General features: G+C 45.3%; 1 protein-coding gene across 1 annotated transcript in view; it reads left to right on the forward strand.

Annotated features, from left to right (window-relative positions):
- The window catches only part of CERS1 (ceramide synthase 1), a 103,742-nt gene that overhangs the window by 46,647 nt on the left and 37,288 nt on the right, over positions 1-19,807 (forward strand). The window contains exon 2 of the mRNA XM_040420370.1: positions 940-1,099. Within this exon, the coding sequence (XP_040276304.1) occupies positions 940-1,099 (160 nt within the window). The remainder of the gene's footprint in view (positions 1-939; positions 1,100-19,807) is intronic.

Genomic DNA, 19,807 nt, shown 5'->3' on the forward strand with positions numbered 1-19,807 from the left:
CAAACTAAGCCAGCCAATAGTTGGCATACAGTCAGAGAAGCGTCTATCCCTGCAACTAGGTTTATCATCCAACCTGAGAACCTGTGATATATCTGGTGTAGGTCTAAACAGCCTGTCTAAAGCGTACACCATCTATAGGTTTATATGTGAAACAGGCAAATGTTTGCATGATCTACCATGGCCTCTAACACATTATAAAATGTGAAGAAAGCTCACGATGAGCTTTTGTATTGACCGTCAGTGCTGTGTTCCATGTTTATATCTCCTAGTAGCTAAATCCTAATTTTAGACCTAGGTCATAGAGCAGCACAGGGAAACTGCTGAGGGATACAAGAGGTATGATTACCTCCAATCCTAAACATAGCTAACAGACCGAAGACACCAGAGGCTCCCTGGATTTCCATCTTATGTTCTTTCAGTCACAGATTTTGATATGTGGAGTTTGTAACGTACATGTATGAATGTGGTCTTCATACATTTACCATGCTCTCAGAGGACTTCTGCACCAAGGGGGAGATTTATCGAAGCTGGTATAAAGGAAAACTGGTTTAGTTGTCCGTAGCAATCAGTCAGATCCCAACTTTCATTTTCAAGAGGAGCTGTGAAAAATGAAAGGTGGGATCTGATTGGTTGCTGTGGACAACTAAACCAGTTTTCCTTTACACCAGTTTTGATAAATCTCCCCCCAAATCTTTTGGGTATAAAGCTTAATTACTTGGCACAAACAAAATGATCTGTAGTTCTGAGCTTGTTTTCTGCTTTCCGTCATTATGTATGCTTATTTGTATAGTTCTAGACTGAATGCATTTAGAGCTTTCAGAAACCTCAGATGTGCTACATAACCCCACAGGTTCATCCAGCAGACTTATGGACACATAAATATTCCATGACGTCCGTTCATATTAAATGCATTAACAAGATTTCTGCCTTCCCCTACAGCCATTTAGTAAATGGTGTCACCTGCGGCCAAGAGAAGCAGAAAAGGTCCCAGAGAGTGTGTGGAAACTCCTCTTCTACAGTTGCTCGTGGTCTTACTGTTCATACCTCCTTTTCTTCACTGAACATAACTACTTTCATGACCCCCCTTCTACGTTCCATGGTATGTAAGTGCATATTATTAAAAGAGTTCAAGAGGGGCCTGGATGTATTTCTGGGGTGTAATAATATTACAGGCTATAGCTACTAGAGAGGGGTCGTTGATCCAGGGAGTTAGGCTTCATGCACGACCGTATGTATTTTGTGGTCCGCAAAAACGAATGACCGTGTGCATTCCGTATTTTGCGGAACGGAACAGCTTGCCCCTAATAGAACAGTCCTATCCTTGTCCGTAATGCGGACAATAATAGGACATGTTCTATTTTGTTGCGGAACGGAAATACGGACATATGGAAACGGAATGCACACGGAGTACCTTCCGTTATTTTTGCAGACCCATTGAAATGAATGGTTCTGTATACGGTCCGCAAAAAAAAATGGAACAGACACGGAATGAAAATAAGTTTGTGTGCATGAGGCCTTAGGGCTCATTCACACGAACGTGTGCTGCCTGTTGCCGTATTGCGGATCCGCATTCATTTCAATGGGTCCGCAAATCCGGAGATGCGGAACCGAAGCACGGAACGGAACACTACGTAAGCACTACGGAGTGCTTCCAGGTGTTCCGTTCCAAGCCTCCGCACCGCAAAAAGATAGAACATTCTCTCTTTGGGGAGCGGACGGATCACGGACCCATTCAAGTGTATGGGTCCGTGATCCCCATGCGGCTGGGCCACGGTCTGTGAACAAGACTTCCGCAATCGCGGACAAGAATAAGCATTTCTATAATGGGCTGCCCTTTCCGTTCCACAAATTGCGGACCGCAAAACACGGCGCGCTCGTGTGAATGCGCCCTTACTTTGAGCAAGATTTTGTCATAAAAACAGTCTAATTTCTACCCCACTCCAGGGCTGGCGTACTTTTCTGCCTCTGTCTCGAGTGGTGAGTTGTGCCACAATTTGCCTACTTTCATGGAGATGTACGACAAAATTTAGCTCACTTTCACTACATTTTCATGTGCATACTATTTAGACCAGTATTAGTGAATTTGAATATGTCTAGATGTCAGACTTAGGCCTCTTGCACACGACCGTATGCCCTCCGAGATATATGGCCATATGTCCCGGAGCGGCATTGATCGTGCGCACGGGAGCACACAGCATCATAGATTATGAGTGCGGGACAATAGCCCCGCGGGCGGCCCGACGTGCACAGCATCATTGTAATCTATGATGCTATGCGCTCCCGTGCGCACGATCAATGCCGCTCCGGGACATATGGCCTGCTCACGGACCGTATATCTCATAGGGCATACGATCGTGTGCAAGAGGCCTTAAAGGGTAACTGTCATGTTTTCATCAAAAATATCTATTTTAGCATAAGTTACTGCTGCAGCAGCATTATGCATAAAGCAATATTTAGTTTCTTCACAAACCACTGTTTTCCTTGGGTTTTTCCCTTAGTTACGTCTGTTTAAACATTTACAATATGAGGACCTTCTCAAGATGGCTCCCCCGCAGTTCTCTGAGGTTCTCGGTTGCTGCATACTGTAAAAAAAACACATTTTTAATCACCCTTCTCGCTATCTTCAGAGTCAGCTTGAAGTCAAGGAGACAACGGCCTCCTTGCTTCAAGTAAAAATAAGCCCGCCCCTTACCCGTCCTCTTCACTTTGATTGACATCCTGCCTAGAGGCTGGGATCGCGCAAGTCTTGCGCATGCCCTATGCGCTCCATGTTACTGTGCGATCCTGTCTCCGGCTCCCGCAGTCAGCCAGCAGCTTTGTTCTCACTGCGCATGCACAGGCCATTTAAAGTGTGCGCGTGCGCCCGGCGTTTCTTTTGAGGTAATATAATATTTGTGCCCCTGGATAATGTGCCTAAATAGTGTAATACCTGATGCTGGTGAGGTCAGGGGTGAAGCGTGACCACTGGCTTGCGTTCTTCTGCGCCTGAAGCCAGTGATCACGCTGACGCTGAGGCCGTTGCCTCCTTGACTTCAAGCTGACTCTGAAGATAGCGAGAAGGGTGATTAAAAATGCGTTTTTTTTACAGTATGCAGCAACCGATGTAAGAATGAAAAACATAATTGCGAACACACTGGGGGCTACTGTAAGGTAATGATGTCGGTTTTATGTGTTTTGGAGGTGACAGGTTCCCTTTAATGAAAGCTGTTATTAGGTAATTACAGATCTTTTGACAATCATTGACAGACTAACTCAGGTATACATGCCTAGTTCTAATAAACTAGCAAATAAAAAAAGAATACCCTTTAAATCAATGACAAACCAGATTTAATTAGGGATAATAAATGAGGTGCAAATTGAGGACAGACTTTGCCAATGTGCCTGTTTTTTTACTCCAAAATAATGGCGAGCTAAGGCTAGTTTCACACTAGCGGCAGGGGACTCCTGCAGGCTGTTCCGGCAGGTGAACAGCCTGTCAGATCCGGCCTGCCGCTAGTTCACGTGTGCCCCCGGACTGCCGTTCCGTCTCCATTGACTATAATGGGAGCGGAGTTCCGGCAGCGGTGCGGCAGCGCACGGCGAGAGGCAGCTGGACTAAAAGGGCCCCAATGTCCACGGCAAATTTGATGCACATAGGGGGAGATTTATCAAACTGGTGTAAAGAAAAACTAGATTAGTTGCCCATAGCAACCAATCACATTCCACCTTTCATTTTTCAAAGGAGCTGTAAAAAATGAAAGGTGGAATCTGATTGGTTGCTATGGGCAACTAAGCCAGTTCTACTTTACACCAGTTTTGATACATCTACCCCATAATGTCTGATTTATAAACCTTGGCATGTGACAGGCAAGGATGAGTTTACATCTAGATCATCTGGGGTTCCAACACCCTCCACCCTCGCCGATCAGATGTTCGGTATAGCTGTGTCACCGGAAGTTGACGCCAAAGCTACACAGCACTATCAACATTGTAGTGGCGGGAGCTTACTACTACAGCGCTGAAGTCACATGGTATGACATCATATCATCCCCCTCCCCGGCTCTCCTCATCAGAAAGTTAGAACCCAGCGCATTTGCAGCAGTCACTTAAAGGGGTTGTACAATTTCTGGAAAAAAAAATATCAAAGAGCAGCAGTATGGTCCATTTTATCTCGGTGTACTGGAAGGCCTCATCAGCGACCTGATACAGGCAGACTTTGGACTGGGCTCCCCTTCCCCTCCTACTCCAGAAGAATTATACTTTGCCACAGATTGTCACTCTATGCATTGAAAGGTAGATCAGTGGGGTAGATCTGTGGCTTTTCCACATTCAAAATGAGAATTCAGTGGATTTGAAAACTTGTAGCATGCTCCAAATGAATTTTTCTGCTATATGGGACAGGGTTAAAACTCTATCCCAATGTATTTTACTGCAGAAGGCTGTGGATTGGCGGTACAGAAGACGTACTGCAAATCCACTGTACTGCAAGTGCCTCCCTCCATGTTTATTAAAGGGGTTTTCCAGACGTTTGATTTTGATAACCTATCCTTAGAATAATCTTCAATATCAGATTGGCGGGGCTCTGACTTCTGGAATCCCACCAATCAGCTGTTTAAAGAGGCCAAGGCACTTGGTGGGTGTTGTGGCCTCCTCCTAGGTCAGTGACGTCGCATTCATAGGTCACATGGCCTAGACACAGCTCAGTCCCTTTGAAGTGAATGGGGCTGAGCTGCAATACCAAGCACAACCACTATACAATGTACAGCACTGGTAAACTAAAAGGAGGCCAAAGCCCTCACACAGACCCCTACCACATTTTGATATTGATGCTCTATCCTGAGAATTATAAGTCATCAAAATGGAGCTCCAGAAAAAAACTTTAACCCTTTCCCGACATCCGCCATACATATACGGCAGATGTCGGGTCTTTAAAGACGGCTCCCGCTCCGAAGCGGAACTAGTGCCATAATTGCCGGGTGCCTACTGTTTCATACAGCAGACACTCGTGGCTAATGTCAGCGATTTGCGTTAATGCCAACTGCGGACATTTAACACCTAAGATAACCATGGAGTCTGACAGGGCAGGAGCGCTTTTCCCCGGCAGAGATTGGTGAAAGCGTTCTATGCACGTAATGAGCCTGTACTAGGCTTCCAGGCTCATTACTTGTATATTACAGTTCAGGCCAGCAGGTGGCAGCACTGAACTATAATATACCTATTTCTGTATAGGATAATGGACCAAATTCCGTTTGATAATTGCAAGTTGGGGTCCAAAATGGGACCAAAAAAAGTTTTAGTTTTTTTTTTAATTACCCCTCTTACCCCAATATAATAATAAACAATAAAAAAATAACATCATGGAAATCGCCACGTGCAAAAACATCCGTGCTGTTAAAATATAAAAAAAACGTATCCCATACGGTGAATGGCGTAACAAAAAAAACAATAAAAACACTACTTCCTAAAGAAATTGAATAAAAAGTGATCAAAGAGTCAAACACACCCCAAAATGGTATTAGCAAAAATTACAGATCGTCCTGCAAAAAATGAGCCTTCACACATCTCTGTAGACATAATTATAAAAAAATTATGGGGGTCAGAACATGGCGATGACAGCGGACTGCCAGGGAGAAGAAGACGCGCCCTGAGAAACACTGCCATCTCCTCCTCCCTGTACCGATGCTATTGATTAGTATACAGGGTGCCAAAACAGAACAGGAGGCGCAACGGAGCAGCGTATCTGAAAAAAAAATTTGCCCTATCAAATCTAGTAAACATGCTCTACTGATTTTGAAAAGTCAAAACCGGTGAAAGGTTCTCTTTAATTGCTCATACTTATTACATCTCGTGAGGCTCGTTCAATTTCATTTGCATTAGGCCTCATGCACACAACCGTTGTGTGCATCTGTGTCCGTTGTTCCGTTTTCCGTGTTTTTCTGCGGACCCATTGACTTTCAATGGGTCAGTTGAAAACTCGGAAAATGCACCGTTTTTCATCCGCATCCGTGTTTCCTGTCCGTCAAAAAAATATGACCTGTCCTATTTTTTGGACGGACAACGGTTCATGGACCCATTCAATTCAATGGGTCCATGAAAAAACACGGATGCACACAAGATTGTCATCCGCGTCCGTCATCCGTGTCCGTAGGCTACTTTCACACAGACGGATCCACTGATCCATCTGCATAAAAGCTTTTTAGATCTGAGTTTTCACTTCGTGAAAACTCAGATCCGACAGTATATTTTAACACAGAGGCGTTCCCATAGTGATGGGGACGCTTCAAGTTAGAATATACTACGAACTGTGTACATGACTGCCCCCTGCTGCCTGGCAGCACCCGATCTCTTACAGGGGGCTGTGATCCGCACAATTAACCCCTCAGGTGCCGCACCTGAAGGGTTAATTGTGCATATCATAGCCCCCTGTAAGAGATCAGGTGCTGCCAGGCAGGAGGTGGCAGACCCCTTCCCTCCCCAGTTTTAAATTCATTGGTGGCCAATGCGACCCCCCTCCCTCCCCTGTATTTAACTCAATGGTGGCCAGTGCGGCCCCCCTCCCTCCCCTGTATTTAACTCATTGGTGGCCAGTGCGGCCCCCCTCCCTCCCCAGTATTATATTCATTGGTGGCGAGTGCGGCCTCCCCTCTCCCCCCCCCCTAATTAAAATCACCTTCCCCCATCATTGATGGCCAGTGCGGCCTCCCCTCTCCCCCCCCCTAATTAAAATCACCTTCCCCCATCATTGGTGGCCAGTGAGGCCTCCCCTCTCCCCCCCCCTAATTAAAATCACCTTCCCCCATCATTGGTGGCAGCGGAGAGTTCCGATCGGAGTCCCAGTTTAATCGCTGGGGCTCCGATCGGTTACCATGGCAGCCAAGACGCTACTGCAGTCCTGGCTGCCATGGTTACTTAGCAATTTTAGAAGCATTATACTTACCTGCGATGTCTGTGACCGGCCGGGCGCTCCTCCTACTGGTAAGTGACAGGTCTGTGCTATAAGCAATGCGCCGCACAGACCTGTCACTTACCAGAGGAGGAGCGCCTGGCCGGTCACAGACATCGCAGGTAAGTATAATGCTTCTATTGCTAAGTAACCATGGCAGCCAGGACTGCAGTATCGTCTTGGCTGCCATGGTAATCGATCGTAGCCCCAGCGAATAAACTGGGACTCCGATCGGAACTCTCCGCTGCCACCAATGATGGGGGAAGGTGATCTTAATTATAATACTGGGGAGGGAGGGGGGCCGCACTGGCCACCAATGAGTTAAATACAGGGGAGGGAGGGGGTGCCGCACTGGCCACCAAGGAATTTAAAACGGGAGGGAGGGGGTCTGCCCCCTCCTGCCTGGCAGCACCTGATCTCTTACAGGGGGCTATGATACGCACAATTAACCCCTCAGGTGCCGCACCTGAGGGGTTAATTGTGCGGATCATAGCCCCCTGTAAGAGGGGAGGGAGGGAGGGAGGGGGGCCGCACTGACCACCAATGAGTTAAATACAGGGGAGGGAGGGGGGGCCGCACTGGCCACCAATGAGTTAAATACAGGGGAGGGAGGGGGGTCGCACTGGCCACCAATGAATTTAAAACTGGGGAGGGAAGGGGTCTGCCACCTCCTGCCTGGCAGCACCTGATCTCTTACAGGGGGCTATGATATGCACAATTAACCCCTCAGGTGTGGCACCTGAGGGGTTAATTGTGCGGATCACAGCCCCCTGTAAGAGATCGGGTGCTGCCAGGCAGCAGGGGGCAGTTATTACACAGTTCTCAGTATATTCTAACTTGAAGCGTCCCCATCACTATGGGAACGCCTCTGTGTTAGAATATACTGTCGGATCTGAGTTTCACGATCTAACTCAAATCCAATGGTATATTCTAACATAGAGGCGTTCCCATGGTGATGGGGACGCTTCAAGGTAAAATATACCATCGGATTGGAGAAAACTCCGATCTGATGGTACAATAGGGACTCCTGACTTTACATTGAAAGTCAATGGGGGACGGATCCGTTTGCAATTGCACCATATTGTGTCAACGTCAAACGGATCCGTCCCCATTGACTTGCATTGTAAGTCAGGACGGATCCGTTTGGGTCCGCACGGCCAGGCGGACACCAAAACGACTTTTTCCTTCATGTCCGTGGATCCTCCAAAAATCAAGGAAGACCCACGGAAGAAAAAGCGGACACGGATCACGGAACTACGGAACCTGTTTTTGCAGACCACAAAAAAAAACGTCCGTGTTCATGAGGCCTTAACTACATTCAGTATGACATTCGCTCAGTTTAATATAGGCTTCACAGATCAGAGATAAGTATTCCTGAAGGCTGCCGCATCAGTAGATTTCTGAAGAGAACAGTCACACTGCTTGACCAGACCAGCACCTCATAGCCAGAAAATACAGTACCCTCAAGAGGCGAGAGGCAGCACATATTGAAGGTCAACTGACACCCTCCATCACTACTGGCTGATTAGCACGACTCCAGCGAAGTGGTGTGTATGTGAGCGAAAGGCCATCTGGCGGCTTTCTGAGAAGTGCAGTCTGCCAGCAGTGGCACGGGCCCCACTTCAGTTCCAGGTCTGGTCACAGTTGTATCCCCTGCGACTGTGATCATTACACCACTGAAAGCTATATGAGCCGTTAAAGTAGCTGTATGTCATTCAAGGACTTCATAGTTGTATTTCATGTTCATGTTTTGTATATATATATATTTGTCTGTATATAGACGTATATTCTCATATGCCACAGCATACCAACTGAACCACAACATCTTTTATATATACTCATTGACAAAAAAATAATGCACCAAGAAGGAGTTGTTGGAATTTAATGAAACTTTCTATGTGTGAATGTAATGATGATATATGTACCGTATATTTTGCCCTATAAGACACACCGACCTATAAGATGCAACTAGGTTTTAGAGGAGGACAATAAGAAAAAAAATATTTTTCATTAGACCTCAGGTCAGACCCCCAATGTTAATAAGACCTCAGCTGACAGCCCCAATCAGACCCCCAATGTTAATAAGACCCCAATAAGACCTCAGATCAGACCCTCAATCAGACCTCAGCTCAAACCCCAATGTGAATGACCCCCAATCAGACCTCAGATTAGAGCCCCATGCCTCTCATCAGCCGCCATATGCCTCTCATCAGCCCCCATATGCTTCTCATCAGCCCCCAAATGCTTCTCATCAGCCCCCATTTGCCTCTCAACATATAAAGTAAAAAAGCACTTACCTCTCCTGCTCTGGAAGCCGCCGGTCCTCTCCTCCAACGTTCCCTCCTGCTCTTGCTGCCACCAGCTGTGTATTGAACCGCGCACACAGTGTGAGGTCAAAGAGCTCCCTCAAGCTGTGCACAGCCACAGCACAGCTGATAGCCGAAGACCAGAAAGTGGTGAGTACAGAGCCTTTACTGCTTCCCGGTCCCCTGGTACTAATGAGCGCTTCCATTATTCGCCTCATAAGACTCTGGGGCATTTCCCCCCACTTTTTTTTGGGGGGGGGGGGAATGCGTCTTAAGGGGCGAAAGTAATTACAATATTAGAGAGTGAGGATATGTTTATTGGGGAAACCTGTACAATTGAAAGGAGGATCTAGTACCTTGTTGGGCCACCTCTAGCCTGGATACAAGATGGGATATGGTTGGTCGTTGGACATAGAGGTTCCTTATGGTATCCTGTGGAACTTTTGCCCACAGATGTTGCAGCTGGGCTTGTAGATCCTGCACACTCGTAGGATGCTGAAGCTGGTGTCCCAGCAGGTCCCATAAATGCTAATTTGGTGATAAATCTGGCGACCGGACAGGCTAAGGAAACATTCCTGCGAAACCCTTGTTATGTGTGGACGAGCATTATCCTGCTGAAAAAATGCTAGTTGGAAGCCCTGTCGTGAGAGGCAACACATGGATGCAGGATGTCCTGCGCATATCGCTTAGCTGTTAGTGTCCTTTGTATCACTATTAGGGGAGACCAACTGTCGTATGTGATCATCAAACCAGCGGTAGCGGCCATGTGCCGCTCCACAGCAAAGGGAGGATGAAAATGCTCACCATGAGGCCTCCATACTGGAACCTGACTGTCGTCAGATCCCAAACAGAACCTGGATTTGTCACTAAAGATGATATGGTTCTGGTCCATAGCAGTCCAGGTTTCTCATTCACAACATTACGACAGGCTGTCAATGTTAAGACAAGTAATGAGTGTCATGACACCAAATTTCCTTCTGCGAAGCACCTGGAAATGGTCTGGCCAAAGACAGGGTTGTGTACTGAAGGTGCCACCTTTGTCAGGATTATGGACAATGAAATTGTGGGAGCTGCTCATGCTTGTCAGTGGCTACAAATTATCTTCTCTACTGGTGGTCTGTCTGGGACGTCCGGAGCCTGTTCGTCACGTGTGTGTCCTCACGTAACCACTGCTTCAAGCACCTCCTAACAGCCAGGTCAGAACAACCTAGATGGCGGGCATTGTGTCGAAACGACCATCCTGCTTCTCTCAGTCCAATAATGCGACCGCCCTCAAAGTTTGTCAACAGGGCAAAATGTGTACCGAGTGTGTCATAGAGGAATGTCTACCAGTCAATGATCTCTCACCAAAAGTTACACTACCCAAAAGTAGAGCAGAGGATTTATGTAATAATGTATAGTATACCTTACCCTCTTCACTATGCTACACTATACTTCACTATGATGTCATACCACAGTGTAACTTCCACATAGAGATATGATAAAGGTGAGGGATGTTCAGTTATTCTGGATTAAATATGAATTATATTATTGGATATTATATCACTTTTGCCTGTCACACTCTGTGATTAATAAATCAGACCTTATTTGCCTCAAATGTTTTAGTGCTGTGGATATTCTCTCAGTTCTCATTATTTCTAGAATTGGCTCCTTTCTCAAAATGTCTTGATTTTCTGTTGAGTGGTCATGTTTAATGAAGCTGGAAGATAAGGGAACATGTCACGTTGCATATAGTGTAAAGCAGGAGGAGCTGAGCAGATCGAATATAGTTTTATGGGAAAAGATTCATTTATTCATTGATACCAGTGCTCATTCTGGGATTTGAGGTCAAGGAGGTGGTCCTATCAGTGATTGATAGCTATCTCTGCATGTACAGTCTTATAGGGAAGGCTGACAATCATTGATAGGAACTTACATGAATTAACTCCAAGTTATACTAAATCTTTTCCCATTAAGCTATCTATCAATCTCCTGCTCTATAACAAGCAGCCTTTATCTTATATTGCATTTTCATGGTGACATGTTCCATTTAAGAATCCTCTTTCCCACGCAGCACGGCTGTTGTGGTCAAGTGTCCATGACATCTGGCACTTAAAAGATAGAAACTCACCGTGATATGCCGCAAGTCAACTGTGACTCATCGTTCACGTCATTCTTGTATCAAAAGCATTGTGTGAATGGCTGGACAGCTGTCAGACCTGTGCTCTTGGCAGAAAAGGTGTTGCCTTGAATAGTTTCAAATATCATTTGACACCCTTCGTAGAAGAGTTCACCAGTGATCATGCAGTGGTAGGTGATTCCTTCACAAGAAATGCAACAGCCCTCGAGGAGTTCCGATCCTTCACATAGACTTTACTGAGTGTATGGCCTCTTTCAGATGAGAGTGTCCAGTGTGGAAAACATGTTCCTTGTAGGAGTCTGATTTCCCGCTGATTTCACAGGATTGCACAGCCTTAGGGTCCGCCTTGCGGTCCGCAATGCACGGGCACCGTCTGTGGGGCAGCCGCATGGGTATCGTGGACCCATTCACTTGAATGGGTCCGCGATCCCTCAGTTCCGCAAAAAGATAGAGCATGTTCTATTTTTTTGCAGGGCGGAGGCACGGAACGGAACCCCAAGAAGCACTCCGTAGTGCTTCTGTAGTGTTCCGCATGTCCGGATTTGCGGACCCATTGAAGTGATTGGGTCCGCATCCGTGATGCGGAATGTACACGGAACGGTGCCCGTGTATTTCGGATCCGCGGATGCGGTACGCAATACGGCAACGGGCAGCACACGTTCATGTGAACGATCCCTTATAATGATTTAGGGCTAGTTCACACAAACGTGTTTTGCGTTCCGTATACGGGTCGTTTTTGCGTTCCGCATACGGTCCGTATACAGAACTATTCATTTCAATGGTTCTGCAAAAAAACTGAATGTACTCCGTATGCATTCCGTTTCCATATTTCTGTTTTTCTGTTCCGTTCAAATATAGAACATGTCCTATAAGGCTCCATTCACACGTCCACAATTCTGTTCCGCATTTTGCGGAACGGAATTGCGGACCCATTCATTTCTATGGGGGCCGCACTATGTGCTTCCCGGATCCGGAACTGCGGATCCACACTTCCGGGTCCGCAATTCCGTTCCCGAAAAAAATGGAACATGTCCTATTCTTGTCCGCAATTGCGGACAAGATTAGGCATTTTCTATTAAGTGCCGGCGATGTGCGGTCCGCAAAGTGCGGAACGCACATTGCCGGTGTCTGTGTTTTGCGGATCCACAAAACACACACGGACGTGTGAATGGAGCCTTATTGCCCGCAAATCATGTTCCGTGGCTCCATTCAAGGCAATGGGTCCGCACAAAAAAAACGGAACACATACGGAACCGGAAACATTACTGAAGGAAAAACAGATCCGGGAAAAACGGCCCGCAAAACGACATACGGTCGTGTGAACCAACCCCTTATAATGCTGTTTTTTCTGCATGACCTTGCTTCTACAGAATTAGACCTCTTTCACACAACCATTTTTTTTTCCATTTGCGCGCCGTTTTTTGCGTTGCGTATACAGTGTATATACGGAACCATTCATTTCAATGGTTCCACAAAAAAAAAAATGTACTCCGTATGCATTCCGTTTCCGTATTTCCGTTTTTCCGTTCAAAGATAGAACATGTCCTATTATTGTCCGCATAACGTACAAGGATAGTGCTGTTCTATCAGGGGCCAGCTGTTCCGTTCCACAAAAAACAGAATGCACACGGATGTCATCCATATTTTTTGCGGTCCGCAAAATACTGAAAAAGCCATACGGTCGTGTGCAAGAGGCCTTATACTGACTTAACGGAGTTATCCAATAAAAAAATAAAAAAAACACATGTGTCGGGCCCCTCAGAGGTAATATTCTTACCCCGCTCCCTGAGCCGCTCCTGGTCCCCACACCGCCACTGCTGCTTCTTCGCCTGTACACGGATGAAAACATCCGGTGTTGGGGGGAGCAGCCAAAGGCAGGCGTGGACTGGGACGAGCCTCCCTAGCATCACCCGCGATGCTAGGGAGGCTCGTCACCGTCCCTGCCTGCCATTGGCTGCTTCCCCCGACACCAGATGTTTTTATCCGTGTACAGGGAGAAGCAGCAGCGACGGTGCAGGGACCAGGAGCAGCGGCGGAAGTGGGGTAAGTATATTACCTGTGAGGGGCCCGACACATGGGTGGGGGTTTGAGAAATTGGATAACCCCTTTAATGCTATCAGTATAATTTAGTAGATGCAAGGTCAGGGAGAGGCATAAATATTATAAATCATTATAATGCCAGTGCGATCCTGTGAAACCAGCAGTGTCCTTAACGGGAAATCAGGCTCCCACACAGAGTGTGTTTTCCGCACTGGACACTCACGTCTGAAAGACGCAATATGGTGCAGCTGATAACTGACAGTGTATATATTTTTGTAATGTTTTGTAATGTTTTGGGTTATAGAAAAACTTTATCAGGCTTCAAAAAACCAAAAGAAAGAGAATCTATACGCACAAATAACATCTGTCAGCATGATCAACCCTATTAAACCAGACATACACCCTGGTAGGGTTGATCATGCAAATAAAAATGATACACTGTCCATTGCCCCATTGCTAAGAAAACTGTATTTTTATTCATATGTAAATGGCCTAATCGGAGCACCGAGGGACTGGCTAGAGCCCTTGGGGCACCAGTTTGTTACACCCCTTCAGCTTCAGTTCTTTCCCCTTCCCCTGGATTGACAGGGCAGTCTGCTTGCGCCTGCGCTATGTCTCTTGATTTTGGAGCTTGCTCAGTGGATCTCCTGCTGGCGGCTGCCCTCCAAGCAGCGCCTATTCCAAGTGAGCAAGTGCTGAGACCTGTCTTCTCGCACCTGCTCCATGTCTCCCGGTATCAGTGCTTGCTCAGTGGATCTCCTGCTGTGCTTTAAACAGCACAGATTCCAAGTGAGCAAGCACTGAGACAAGGAGATTTGGCGACGGTGCAAGATGACAGACAGGTCTCTGCGCTTGCTCAGTTGGTCTGCAGCCTCTGAAGTGAAGAACTGCGGCAGAAATCCTTCATGCCCTACATCGATTCCACTGCCTTTCGCTCCTTAAAAAACTGCTAATTTTTCTCAGTGTTTAAGCAATCATAACTGTTTTGTTTTTTTCATCGACATGGCTGTATAAGGTCTAGTTTTATGCATGAGACATTGGATTTTGGTTATGTTTGAGGGTACTTATAAATTGCTGTTTTTGACATTTCGTTTTTTACTTTATGTACATATTTCACACTGAATAACCTGTTAAATTAGTTGTTCAGTTTTTTTTTGTTGTTGTGTGGATACCTAATAAGTGTTTTTTTTGCTCTTGTATAAAGTATGTGCAATAAAATGTATTTTATGAAAAATAACGGCGTGTTTTTTTATTATTTGTGCAAGCTTTTTTTAAATTTATTCAATTGTTTTAATATATTTTTATAATCCCATTAAAGAATTTCAGTCTTACAAAATTATTTTATACTTAGAATGTTTTGCTATGCTCCTGTATGCTAATATATTATGCTCTGTATCTCTATAGCAGAGACTATGGCTAGGGCAACACTAGTGTGCCCATAATAGTACGATTACTGAACCTAGAGTACTGGAGTGCTTTCTAGGTCCCAGGTCTGACTGCAACATGCTTGCCCATTCTCCAATCAGATCACTGGGACCCAATCAGAGGGGGAAATCATCTTTGATCACGCCACAGTCACAGTCTCCGGCAATCGGAGAGTTAACAGGTGGGATTGGACCTAGCGCCGATTCTGGATGTAGAGCAAAAGGCTGTCCTAAGAACCACAGCAGTTAGTTACAGTTCATGTGTAGAGCTGGATTGCTTACAGAAGCCCTCCGCTCCCTCTAAACCAGTGACAATAAAAGACAGTGGAGAATGCATTTAGCCTCAATAAAGGATACCTAGCCACCATTATTTAAAAAAAAAAAAAGCTGTCTCTGCCTTGTACTCTTACGTGGTGTAGAACATGGGTTGCTCCTTGGAATTGTCACTGTGTAGCAAGGTGTTCACAACCATTGATCCATACAGCAGCAATTACTCCAGGGACAGTACATGTCTTCCATAGCCCACTGGGGCAGGTGTTTGCTGTGACGATGATGCACCCCCGCAACAAATCCATGCTTCTGACACCTCCTTGGTTTGGTAGTTTTGGTTCTGACTCCAGTTTCTAATCCACCTTCTCCTCAATGGACATCCTCCCACCCCAAACAGCAACAGGGGAGAGAGGTACTCCCACTCCCCCTCCCTCCTTTCATATATGAATTGTAACGTTGCCATGCTGTTTTATACCCGATGAACCTGGGCAAGAGAGGCCACACAGCGGATCAGTTGCTGTTCTGCATCAAGCAGCACATTTTTCTTTGGATCCCCCTGACCACTACAACTGGGTAGCGTAGTCAGAGACAATGGCAAAAGCATCATGGCTACACTGCATTTGAGGAATATAACACATGCCTTGTATGGCACATGTGATAGATTTGTGAGTGTAACGTTTTTTTAAAAACATTTGGTGCCTTACAGAAGATGCTGACTATGTTCAGGAGAGTGTCTGCATATTCCAGCCATTCTTATATGGCTAAGAATGCCATCCTGGACTGCAGTGACAGAATGGTTTGCCTTTTACACTGCTTGATCTACAACTTTCCAACTCGCTGTAATTCCAACCTGCATATGCTGGACCATCTGTATAAGCAGTGTGAAGTGGTCAATGATTACATCATGCACCAGACCACCACAGCAGGGAGTATGTGTTATTTCGAGCTCAGGCAGTAGCAGCTCATCAGGGACACATGTTGCGTACTCAGGGTCTTTTAAGAGGCTGCCAGATTTGTGAGTAGAGACAACAGTGGCACTCTGATATTTATATTTTGCAACAAAGGTTAGTGGAAGAAGAACAGCTTCCACTTCTTGTCTCAGATCTTTTTTATTGAACATTTTGATAAACATTACATTATTCAATTTTCAATTTACAATTAAGGCAATGCACATATTAATGGCATAGATCATCCCTTGCTGTTCAATATCACTAATACACAAATTTACAATATAATTGTTCAACCTCCCCCCATCCCCCCCCCCCCCCCCATTCCAGTGCCGGTTGTTCTATCTATCATTCATTGTAGAAGTTACGTATTCCCTCCAAGGTTCCCACAATTTATCAAATTTGGCGGGACATCCTCTTTTCTGGAAGATAATCCTTTCATATGAGAGCATGGTATTAACCTTGGTTATATATTCATTAAACCTCGGCGGCTCAGCTTGTATCCAATGTTGCGCCACCAACTTTCTCGCCACATTTAAAAGACGCCCTATCGCTATCTAAATTACATTATCAGTGGTCAGTTCTGTAGTATATTCCAAGATACAGACCTTCGGGTCCTTTGGTATTTGTACCCTGTACGCGTTTTCTACGCTTTCCAGCACTTTTTCCCAGAACCGTGATAATGCTATACATTGCCATAACATATGTGCATTGCCATAACATAACTGCAGAGTCTACTGAACACCTCGGGCACATAGCATCTGATCTATACCCTAGACGGTATAAAAATATTGGCGTCTTGTACACTCTATAGACTATGAATAATTGCGAGAGTTTCCCTCCCTCACTTAAAGATGATAGAGGTATTGCTTCCAATATGTCTTCCCATTGATCTTTTGAGATCTCACCTATATCTCGCTCCCATCTACGCATTCTGGATAGCGGGTGGAATTCTAGTTGTTTATCCAACAGAAGTCCATACAGTGCGGAAATTAACCCTTTCTTCTCTCCTCTAGAGAGAGTAAGTTGAAGCGCCATATCGCGTTGTGGTATCATGGAGCCATTTTTAATCATAGTGTCATATGCATGTCTTATTTGCAGATACTTATAAAAGTGTGCTTTGGGAATACCAAATATGTCTCGCAAAGTATTAAATGTTCGAAAACCCCCCCCCCTTCTAATAAATGTTCCACACGCAACACCCCCTTTCTCCTCCAATCCTCAAACCCTTCCAGGGAGCTAAATTATGGCATCGTCGGGTTTCCCCATAGAGGGGTATTCAACGTAAGTCCACTGATCCCTCTAAGTTGTTTTACCTTGTTCCATACTGTATACATTGCACGTCGCAGAGAGCTAGATAGCCGTTCAGTTCTTATGTCCGCTTCCTCCAGTAATATCATAATATCCTGTCCTTGCAACTCTGACCTCAAAATCTGGCTAGTCATGTCCGTAGACTCAGGGTCTAGCCAGCCCTTGAAGTGTTGACACTGAGCAGCTAAATAATATATCCAGGGGTTCGGTATCGCCAAGCCCCCTTCCGCACTGCAATGTTTCTAATTTTATTCTGGGTTGACCCCCTACGCCAAATTAATTCTCTGAATATTGTATTCATTTTCCCAAATTTGTCCCTAGGTAACCAGACTGGAGAATTATGCAGAATATATAAGAGCTGCGGCATCATTATCATTTTTATCAAATTCGCCCTCCCCACTACAGATAGATATAATTTGCACCAGGCTTTAGATTTATCCCTAAATTTATTCAACAGTGGAACAAGATTCATATCTTTAAATTCTCTAATGTTGGGTGAGATATGTATACCCAGATATTTAATCCTCTCCTCACAGGGAATCCGACTCTCTACCAACACTTGCGATTTGGGTTGATTATCTATCAGCATTAATACCAGTTAATTGTCAAACCGGAAAGTTGGCCAAACTTATCAATGACCTTCATCGCTGCGGACAAAGATTGTTCAGTGTCTCCTAAAAACAGCAGTGTGTCATCTGCATACAGAGCCACTTTGTTATGTACTCCACCATATCTGAATCCTTGTATGTCATGGGCTTTACGAATCGTGGCCGCAAGTGGTTCTATTGCCAATGCAAACAGCATCGGCGACAGGAGACATCCCTGACGGGTGCCCCTTCGGAGTTGAAATTTCGCAGACACACCTCCATTCGCCCTGATACACGCTTTAGGGCTAGAGTAAAGAACCTTTACCCACGAGATGAATGTCTGTCCAAATCCCATATGATCCAATGTCCTCCACAAGAATCTCCACTCTATGCTATCGAAGGCCTTGGCCGCGTCTAAAGAGAAGATCGCCCTGTCTCCCATATTATCTGCCTGGTACCTGTAGGCTAGCAAACACCCTCCTAATATTTATCGCCGTGGATTTTTGGGGCATAAATCCCGTCTGATCCGAATGTACGATGGACAATATTAATTTGGAAAGACGCATGGCCAAGACCTTTGCAAGTATTTTAACATCTACCGATAGCAGCGATATGGGTCGTTAAGAGTCCGGCAACTGTGGGTCCTTGCCTGGTTTGGGTATAACTACAATTAATGCTTCCTGCATGGAGGCAGGTAAATTACCTTTTTCAAGGGAATAATTAAATACGGTACTTTAAGCAATTCAGGTAGAAGTGTGTCCGCGAAATTCTTATAAATCTCCACAGGGAGACAGTCCAACCCTGGTGCTTTATCGTTTGCCATAGATCTCACCGCTTCCTGTAGTTCTTCAAGTTGTATGGGGGCATCAAGTGACTCACAGTCTTCACGTGATAAAGTCAGCTTCTCGCAAGAAATTTCCTATATCTACATCAGAACACGTTATTTTAGACTCGTATAGCGACGCATAAAACGTTTCCAATATTATAAGGATCTGGCTAGTGTTTTTCCTAAGTATTCCCCCCCGAGTCTATCAATCCTGTAATGCACGAGGAGCCCCGCTGTGCCTTGGAGATCATTGATAACATATGCCCTGACCTTTCCCCTTCTGCAAAGAACTGCTGTTTATAAAAGACCCGTTTTCTTTCTGATAGCTGAAGCAGATAGCACCTAAATTCTTCCTGTGCAATTCTCAGTTTATTACTATTTTCTACGGAAGGATTAGACGCAAATGCTTCCTCCATTGCTCGCATATTATCGTGCGTTTGTATATCCTTTTCCTTAGACTTGGATTTAATCCTACATATCGATTTTATTAAGAGTCCCCTAAGAAAGGCTTTCATAGCCTCCCATACTGTATGTATAGATGCCGTTCCCTCATTCTGTTTAAAATATTCTTGTAACTGTGTAATCACTTCCATATTATCTCCCATTAGAGTGAGCCAGAAGGCATTAAGCCGCCAACATTTATTCCCTGGTATATTTACCAGTTCTACCTTAAACAGAGAATGGTCAGACACCGACCTAGGCAAGTATTCTGCATTCCCCATATAAGAATACATCCTGGCATTTACTAGACCCATATCCAATCTAGAGAGAGTTATATATGTGGAAGAGCAGCAGGAATAACATTTATCACTGGGATGTGTCTCTCTCCATACATCCAATAGTCCCACCTCCCTTAACAATCTACCAAAAGAGGTTTCTGCAACACCCCCCACCCCCAGCACCGCTCTGCATCTATCTAAGTCTTCATTTATCACAGTGTTGAAATCACCAACTATGAGTGTCGGTAGGTCAGGAAACGTTGCCATAAACTCCAGAACCATCCGCAGAGGGACTACCGTATATGACGGTGGAATATATATTGTCGCCAACACTAA

Source organism: Bufo bufo, chromosome 2 (genome assembly GCF_905171765.1).
Source record: "Bufo bufo chromosome 2, aBufBuf1.1, whole genome shotgun sequence".
NCBI classification, from domain to species: Eukaryota; Metazoa; Chordata; class Amphibia; order Anura; family Bufonidae; genus Bufo; species Bufo bufo.